Source organism: Procambarus clarkii, chromosome 65 (assembly GCF_040958095.1).
Source record: "Procambarus clarkii isolate CNS0578487 chromosome 65, FALCON_Pclarkii_2.0, whole genome shotgun sequence".
In the NCBI taxonomy this organism is placed as follows: Eukaryota; Metazoa; Arthropoda; class Malacostraca; order Decapoda; family Cambaridae; genus Procambarus; species Procambarus clarkii.
The window spans coordinates 27,050,284-27,060,283 of NC_091214.1; the positions used below are offsets into that span (position 1 = coordinate 27,050,284).

Consider the following 10,000-nt stretch of genomic DNA (forward strand, 5'->3'; position numbering starts at 1 on the left):
AAACTCTGAAGAAGGGGAGGGACACGAAGCCTGGATTAAGGTAGCATTCCAGCAAATGTGGAATCAATTCAGTGAAGGAGTGAGGGTAATGAAGGAGACAGTAACCAAGCTGCAGGATGAACTGAGGGCAGCAAAGGAGGAGGTAAAAAGCCTGAAGGAGACTCCTCCCCAATATCAGACACAAACCATCCCTCAGGGAGTTGGTGATGCTCCTGTTGAGGGAACTTCTATAAAAATATCCTCATTTGCAGAATTGTTTAAGAAAAGGCTTCTTCTCAGGAAGCAGCTAGATGCACTAGCCAGCTGATAGAGCGAAAAAGAGCTGTAGTAATAGTAGGCATTTGGCAGCAAACAGGGACCAGTCCAAAGAAGAGGCCAGACAAGGACAAAAATGCAGTTAATATGATCCTTAAAGGGGTAAAGATGGAGAGTGCTAACCAGAATATTGAAAAGGTTTTCAGGCTCACAGTACAACAAGGTCAGAGACCAATTGATAAAGGTGGTATTCACGAGCGAGAGAACAATAGAGGAATTGTTAGCAAGGAGGAGTGGACTAGCAACTGTATCGAAGTTCAATAAAGTATTCCTGCAGAGGGATATGACAAGGGACGCAGGGCAGCAGCTATGAGGAGGGAGCGTAGGGAGAAAGAAAGTAATCAAGGAGCCGTAACCCCGAGCCCTACAATCCCAGAGGGGAGTGGGGAACCCTCCACAAGCAGTTCAACAGACACAGTGAGAGGAGCACCACCCCCCACCTTCCACCCAATAGATGTCCTACCTGCCCCAACCCCTAGTGCCCAAGGTGCCCACCTAGGGCACTCTACCCCCTCCAGGATCTCCCTTCTCCCCCCCTTGCCCCCCTAATACCCCATGCCCTCCTTTTTCCCACACTTCCAAGCCCTCCATTCTCCCACACACCCTAAACCCCTCCAGTATCCCCCACCCCCCTGAGCACTCCACTAAGCCCTCCCTTTCTCCCAACCTCCCCTCCCAAGCAATCCTCCCTCTTCTGTCCCTCAAGTCCCCCATTCCCCCCATCTCCCCAAGCCCTCCCTTTCTCCCAACCTCCCCTCCCAAGCAATCCTCCCTCTTCTGTCCCTCAAGACCCCCATTTCCCCATCTCCCCAAGCCCTCCCTCCTCACATACCCTTTCAAGCCTCCCCTTCTCCCACACTTCCCCAAGCCTCCCCCTCTCACCCACCCCCCAAGCCTCCCCCTCTCACCCCCTCACCTAAGCCTCTCCTGCCTCTCCACTCTGCAAGCCCTCATTTCAGGGGGGGGGGGGGGGGGGAGAAAAAAGTAATTATCAAAAGAAGGCACGAAACCGGGAAGGTTATGTAGCACCATCAAATATGTGGAATAATCAGAGGGCGCTAAATATCACCAAGGATGCCAATATGAGAACAGAAATGCATAACACAAACGATATCAAAAGTATCCGATTCTCCAAGAATTCTATCGAGGGACAAGCGACCGCGAGGGACGGTCGGAAAACAAGACACCCGCTCGTCCTGGGAGTGAGGACATTCAACAAGGATATGCACGACTGTAAGAGGGACAATGCAATTTGGAGAATAAGGAGCAGGGCGGCGCTCCAGTAAGTGCTCATGAGTTAAGTGTGTATGGCCAATATGCAACCTCTCCAGAGCCGTTTCCCATCGCCGGTTACGGTGGTAGGAGGACGGCCACGAGGACACACTACTCTTAAGAGTACGTAGTTTGTTACCAGTAACAGACGACCAACAAGCCTGCCAACGGGTAAGGATGGAGGAATGAATAACTGGGTAAAAGTTGGAATTAGGAATACCTTTATGGGAGCTGGGACAAGAGCGGACAGCTTCTCTAGCGGCAGCATCCGCACGCTCATTTAAAGAGACACCAATATGGCTGGGAACCCAACAAAACTCAACTAATTTAAATTTACTGGAAATAAGAAACAGCCAATGCTGACTCTCGACAACCACTGGATGGACCGGATGCCTACCCCCCTCCCCAAGCCCTCCCTCCTACACCACCCTCTCTGTACCAGATTCTCCCAGCCCCTGCACACCCCAGATCCACCAGGTTCCCCTTCATAGGCCCTCCCATCTTGGTCCCCCTCTGTTTCCCTGCTTCAGGGGTAGCAATAGAAACTGAGAAAGGACAGAAGAGAGTCAGTTTCAGGGTGATGTACTTGAACATAGTTCACTTGCCTTGCTTGTAATCCCATCTAAGGCAAAGAGCACAGGAAGTGAACCCAGATGTAATTGGACTCACAGAAACAAAATTGTCATGAATCATAGCAAATGCGCTGTTTTCCTAGGCCTACACTGTAATAAGGAAAGAGATGGAAGGAAGGGGAGGCCTACCCCCTCCCATTCGTAGTACTCCCTACTACCCCCTTTAGTGGTAGTGGGGCCACTACCATTAGTAGTGGCCCTACTAATGAGAAAGGAATGGAGTTTCAAGAAGGTTATCCCGGGCTTCGAAGGATTCAGAGACTTCATAACAGTACCATGACCATGGGAGGACCAAAAGTAGTAGTAGCAGTGATATATACCTCTCCACCAAATGACAGAAGACCCAGTCAAGAGTATGACAACAACAACATGGCAGTTAACACCATAATTGAGAGAGCAGCCTCTGCTGCCTGTAGAAATAGATCCCATCTGCTCATCATGCGGGACTTCAATCTCGGAAGGATAGACTTGGAGAACAAGGAACCACATTTAGGTGAGGATACATGGAGAGCTAAACTATTGGAGGTGGCGACAAGAAACTTTAAGCCAGCTTGTCAGAGAACCCACAAGGATGAGAGAAAACGATGAACCAGCGAGACTCGACCTAGTCTTCACTCTGAATGACTCCAACATAAGAGAAATAGCTTTCAAGGCCCCAGAAGGAATGAACGACCACAGTGTACTGGTGTTTAAGTATCTGGTTGAAGAAAGGTTATTGAACTCGAGGAGGGATACTGAAAACAAAAGGCTGGCATTCAGAAAGGGAAACTATGAGAAGATAAGAAAATTCCTAACAGATATAACATGAGAAACAGAGCTCAGGGAAAAGACGGCCCAAGACATAATTGACTACATCACGCAGAAGTGTAAGGAAGCAGCAAACAAGTTTGTCTCAGTCCAAAAGGAAAACAATGAAATGAAGCAACCCGTTCTCGCACTTGCTTATAGTCAATTTTTATTTATTTAATAAGTGCATATGTGACATTAATTAATTGTGAATATTTTAGTTTACCTTGAAAAGCTTCATAGAAAACACCGACCTCACCTAACCTTCTTAGTATTTTAAGATAAGCATCTTATTGCTTCTTATTTACATTTATTACTTAACCTATCAACGGTATAGGTTAAGTAATAATTGTAATCTAGAAGCAATAAGATGCTTATCTTAACATACTAAGGTTAGGTGAGGTCGGTGTTTTCTATGAAGCTTTTCAAGGTAAACTAAAATATTCACAATTGATTAGTATGTCACATATGCACTTATTAAATAAACCAATATCGACTGTAAGCAAGTGCGAGAACGGGTTGAATGAAGATGAGAAACCCATGGTCTAATCAGAGATGTAGGCTAGCTAAGCAGCAAAGAAAAGGGCAAGGAGAAACTATAGAAATAACAGGACATTTGAGAGCAGAGAAAGTTACCAGAGTGCCAGGAATGAATATGTCAAGTTGAGAAGAGAGGCAGAAGGAAAACAAAATGACATCGCAAGCAAGGCAAAGACTCAGCCTAAATTGCGGCACAGCCACATCAGGAGAAAAACAACAGTAAAGGTACAAGTAACGAAAGTAAGGATAGGGGCAGACGGATTCACTACAAACGACAAGGAAGTGTGTGAGGAACTGAATAAGAAATTCCAGGAGGTCTTCACTTTAGAGCAAGGAAAATTCCAGAGATAGGAAAGGGAATCGTTAATCAGGAACCACTAGAAGAGTTTGAGATTGCAAGTAGGGAAGTAAGCCACGTTTTACTAGAATTGGATGTGACAACGGCTATCGGACCAAATGGAATCTGCCCTTGGATACTAAAGGAAGGAGCAGAAGCACTGTGCCTGCCACTCTCCATAGCGTATAACAAATCACTGGCAACAGGGAAATTGCCAAGAATTTGGAAAGCTGCTAATGTAGTCCCGATATACAAGAAGGGGCATAGACAGGAGGCACTGAACTACAGACCAGTGTTCCTAACCTGCATACCATGCAAGCTGATGGAGAAGATCGTGCGAAGAAAGCTAGTGGAGCATCTGGAGTAAAAGAACTTTGTAACACAGCATCAACATGGCTAAGGGATGGCAGGTCCTGCCTCACAGGATTAATTGAATTCTACGACCAGGCAACAAAAATCAAGCAAGAAAGAAAGGGATGGGCAGGCTGCATATTTTTGGATTGCCAGAAAGCCTTTGATACAGTACCACACAAGAGGCTAGTGAAAAAACTGGAGATGCAAGCAGGATTGATAGGGAAGATACTCCATTGGATAAGTGAGTACCTAAACAACAGAAGACAACAAGTTACTGTGAGGTGTGAGGTCTCAGATTGACGAGACGTCACCAGTGGAGTCCCGCAGGGTTCAGTCCTTGGACCTATACTGTTTCTGATATTTGTAAATGATCTCCCAGAGGGTATAGACTCGTTTATCTCTCTGTTTGCTGATGATGCAAAAATTATGAGGAAGACTGAAACAGAGGATGATAGTTGGTTACACGATGACCTAGACAGACTGAGTGAATGGTCCAACAGATGGCTGCTAAAGTTTCAACCTGAGTAAATGCAAAGTAATGAAACTAGGCAGTGGAAAAAGGAGGCCAGACACAGGATGCAGAATAAGAGATAAAGTACTTAATGAAATTGAAAGAGAAAGATCTAGGAGTTGGTATCACACCAAACCTGTCTCCTGAAGCCCATATGAAAAGAATAACGTCTGCGGCATATGCGAGGCTGGCTAACATCAGAACAGCCTTCATGAACCTGTGTAAGGAATCATTCAGAATCTTGTATACCACATATGTAAGACCAATCCTGGAGTATGCGGCCTCAACATGGAGCCCGTACCTTGTCAAGCACAAGACGAAACTGGATAAAGTTCAGAGGTATGCCATTAGACTAATCCCAGAACTAAGAGGCACGAGTTACGAGGAAAGGCTGCGGGAAATGCACCTCACAGCACTGGAAGACAGAAGAGTAAAGGGAGACACGATCACTTCCTACAAAATCCTCAGGGAATTGACAGGATAGATAAAGATAAACTGTTTAACACTGGTGGTACGCGAACAAGGGGACACAGGTGGAAACTGAGTACCTAAATGAGCCACAGAGACGTTAGAAAGAACTTTTTCAGTGTCAGAGTAGTTAACAGGCGGAATGCATTAGGCAGTTGTGTGGTGGAGGCTGACTCCATACACAGTTTCAACTGTAGATATGATAGAGCCCAGTAGGCTCAGGAATCTGTACACCAGCATAGTTGATTGACGGTTGAGAGGCGGGACCAAAGAGCCAAAGCTTAACTCCCGCAAGCACAAATAGGTGAGTACACACACACACACACACACACACACACACACACACACACACACACACACACACACTCTCCCTTCCTCTCTGTCTTTCCCCCCCCCCCCCCCCCCTGGCTAACCCTAAAATGACAGGGACACACACCAAGGAAACAGGTTAAAGTCAAAGTGACCATGTTAAGTTTGGAAGGAATTCAGGAAAGAGATGCATGAAATGAAAAATACAATAAACAACCTGCAAAGTGAGCTGACAGCAGCAAGCGAGGAGATCAAATCCCTCAGAGAAAAAAAATGAGGCTGAACATCAGATAATCATCCAAAGGGAAGATGGAAATGGTGCATTGGAAGGAAATGCTTCTGTACATGAAACATTTACAGAAATACTGAGAAAGAGCACAGAAGCAATGGACACACAGAGAGGTAGCCATGCAAGCAGTTACCTCACAGGAAGCAGCAAGGTGCAACAGTCAGCTGCTAGAAAGAGAAAGATCAGTGGTAGCTGTAGGCATCAAAGAACAGGAAGCTCCAAATGGCAAGAATGGAATAGTAAGGACAGCGAGACAATGAATGAAGTACTAATAGGGTTAAAGATGGAAGGGGCTGAACAAAACATTGAGAAGGTTTTCAGGTTGGGCTGGTACAACAAAGGCAGAGGACACATGATAAAGATTGTGTTTGCAAACGAGACCATGAAGGAGGATGTTCAAGATAGGAAGAGCCATCTGCAATATGTGGAAGAATACAAAAAAGTATTCCTCGAGAGGGACAGGACAAAGGAGGAAAGAGCCATGGCGCCAGAGGCAAGGAAGACGTGCAAGATGAGAGGAGAAAACCCGGAAATCACAGCCCCCAACACAACATTCCCAGAGGCAAGAGGGGGGAACAACCAGCATCCCAGCAACACCAGAGGGGAAGGCATCACCACCACCCTCCTCCACTTAGAAACCTTCCCTACCCTTCACCCTCCCTGCCCCGACTCAAATGCTCAATCGACCCTCCCTCCTCACACCAAACCGACCCTGTCACCCTCCCTCATTCGCACCATGTTCCCCCTCCCTCCTTTAACCGTCCTCCCTCTCCCCTTCTTCACATACCCTCCCTATCTTCCCTCACCCCATATCCTCCATGTCCCCCTTCCCTTGACCCTTCACCTCAGTATCCTCCGAGACCCTGTTAACCACCTCTCAAATCTTCACACCTATTGAACAGCTTCCTCCAATAGTAGAACACTCACCAAGAAGGGAACAAGAGAATGAATACAAGAAAGTGAGCTCCAAGGCAATGTATATTAATGTAGATGGAACTACAAATAAAACAAGTGAACTTGGAGACTGGGCACTAGAAGAAAACCCAGATATAATTGCACTCAGAGAAACAAAGTTAACGAAAACCATGACAATTGCAGTGTTTCCACAGGACTACTGTGTAGTGAGGAAAGAGAGAGAAGGGAGAGGAAGAGGTGGTGTACTTTTGTTGATAAGAAAAGGCTGGAGTTTTGAAGAGATGGGTATTCAGGGCTGTGAGGATTTCAGTGATTACATATCAGGTACCATAGCAATTGGAGGACAAAAAATTATAGTTGTAGTCATATATAACCCCCCACCAAAGGACAGAAGACCAAGACAAGAACATGATAGAAACAACGTGTAGTGTAGTGTACATGGCCACCATTAACGTAATAGAGAGAGCAGCTTCTGTGGCTAGCAAGGAATGGATGCAGACAACTAATTATGGGAGACTTCAACCACGGGACGATCGATTGGGAGAACAGAGACCCACATGGAGGACCAAACACATGGAGAGCTAAGCTGCTGGATGTGGCAACAAGAAACTTTCTAAGCCAACACATCAAGGTACCGACAAGAATGAGAGGAAAGGATGAACCAAATATTCTTGATCTGATATTTACCCTAAATGAGTGGGATATAAGGGAAGTTAAGAGGGAAGCACCCTTGGGAATGAGTGACCACAGTGTATTGATCTTTGAGTATCTAGTTGAACTAGGATTTCTCCCCCCAAAGAAAGAACTGGGAAACAACGGGCTGGCATACCGAAAGGGAAATTATGAGGAGATGAGAAAATTCCTAAGGGATATATCATGGGACACAGAACTGAGTACTAAGTCCGTACAAGACATGATAGACTATGTTACACAAAAGTATCAGGAGGCGGTAAACAGGTTTATCCCGGCCCGGCAGGAAAAAAAACGAACGAGAAGCAAAAGAACAATCCGTGGTTTAATTGGACATGTATGAAAGCAAATGAACTCCAACTCCACTTTCCGGGCCATCTCACTTGGTCTGTACATAACGTGACAGTTTTTGCCCAGATTTAGGAGAGTGACTTGGTCCTCAGTGAGGTTGATTCCTGCAAGGTTCAGGAAGCCATCTCTGGGTCGTGGAATCGCCATAGGTCCTCCATATAATGTTAGGTTCTTGATTATCCTGGTTTCGGGGTTGTGGTGATGTCGATCTGTGAGGATGTCGAGGTGTTGCTCGATACGAGTATGGAGGTTTTCTTCGATGTTGCTGTTTCCCACGTTATGTCCAGACCAAGTGAGATGGACCGGAAAGTGGAGTTGGAAAGTAAAGGAGCTGAACAAAGGAGCATGGAGGAGCTTCCGAAATAACAGAACACCAGAAAGCAGAGAGATACCAGAGAACCAGGAATGAGTATGTTAGTGTGAGAAGAAAAGCTGAGAAAGGTATGGAGATGATATAGCTAACAAAGCCAAGACCGAACCAAAGCTACTACACAGTCACATCAGGAGGAAGACAAAAGTGATGGAACGGGTGAGGACAGGTACACAAAGAATGACAGAGAGGTGTGTGAGGAACTCAACAAAAGGATCCAGGAGGTCTTCACAATAGAACGAGATGAGGCCATTGCTCTAGGAGAGGTTGCAGTAAACCAAGCAGCCTTGGAATGGTTCAAAATTACAAGTGATGAGGTCAAGAGGCACCTGTTGGATCTGGACATGAGAAAGGCTGTTGGCCCAGACGGGATCTCGCCATGGGTACTGAAAGAGTGTGCAGGAGCACTTTGCTTGCCACTCTCCATAGTGTATAGTAGGTCACTGGAGACGGAAGACCTACCAGAAATATGGAAGACTGCTAATGTAGTCTCAATATACAAAAAGGCTGACAGACAAGAGGCACTGAACTTCTCACCATAACACACACAGTAACCACTACTCGCCCTAACACACACAGTAACAACTACTCGCCATAACACATACAGTAACCACTACTCACCATAACACACACACACAGTAACCACTACTCACCATAACACACACACACAGTAACCACTACTCACCATAACACACACAGTAACCACTACTCACCATAACACACACACAGTAACCACTACTCACCATAACACACACACAGTAACCACTACTCACCATAACACACACAGTAACCACTACTCTCCATAACACACACAGTAACCACTACTCTCCATAACACACACAGTAACCACTACTCACCATAACACACACAGTAACCACTACTCGCCATAACACACACAGTAACCACTACTCGACATAACACACACAGTAACCACTACTCGCCATAACACACACAGTAACCACTACTCACCATAACACACACAGTAACCACTAATCGCCATAACACACACAGTAACCACTACTCACCATAACACACACAGTAACCACTACTCACCATAACACACACAGTAACCACTACTCGCCATAACACACAGTAACCACTACTCACCATAGCACACACAGTAACCCTACTCACCATAACACACACAGTAACCACTACTCTCCATAACACACAGTAACCACTACTCACCTTAACAACCACCCCATAAAACAGACTGTTTAGTCTGACTGGACAACACCAGTCAGTGAGTGACCAGTCAATTTCCAGGTATTGAGTAACCAGTTACTCACCCGAACACTGAAATGCCAAATCATAATTTGCTTACCTGATACGAACCGCTAATTGCCGTGAACACAAAGGAGCAACAGGTAAGAGTCGAGCTGTTTACAAAAGTGTTCTAATAACAATATGAACGATGAATAGACGCGATGAGTTTTGAGTGCGCCTCCGTGTCCTGGCTTGAATTACCAATTATCTCTGACCTTCCTTCACTGCCTCATAACAGGCTTGTTTAGTGGCGAGAACCAGGCGCTGACCAGTGTCAGCCTCGCCCCCCCCTACACACACGGACACTGACCAGTGTCAGCCTCACCCCCCTCTACACACACGGACACTGACCAGTGTCAGCCTCACCCTCCTACACACACGGACACTGACCAGTGTCAGCTTCACCCCCCCCTACACACACTGACCAGTGTCAGCCTCACCAACCCCCCTACACACACTGACCAGTGTCAGCCTCACCAACCCCCCTACACACACTGACCAGTGTCAGCCTCACCAACCCCCCTACACACACTGACCAGTGTCAGCCTCACCAACCCCCCTACACACACTGACCAGTGTCAGCCTCACCAACCCC

The 10,000-nt window shown here is 46.3% G+C and overlaps 1 protein-coding gene across 1 annotated transcript in view; it reads left to right on the forward strand.

Moving 5' to 3' along the window:
• Window positions 1–423: 423 nt before the first annotated feature.
• Window positions 424–10,000, forward strand: part of LOC138355037 (cylicin-2-like) — a 27,956-nt gene continuing 18,379 nt past the window's right edge. Inside the window, exons 1-3 of the mRNA XM_069309748.1 lie at window positions 424–534; window positions 5,761–6,375; window positions 6,716–6,934. Coding sequence (XP_069165849.1) covers window positions 424–534; window positions 5,761–6,375; window positions 6,716–6,934 — 945 coding nt within the window. The remainder of the gene's footprint in view (window positions 535–5,760; window positions 6,376–6,715; window positions 6,935–10,000) is intronic.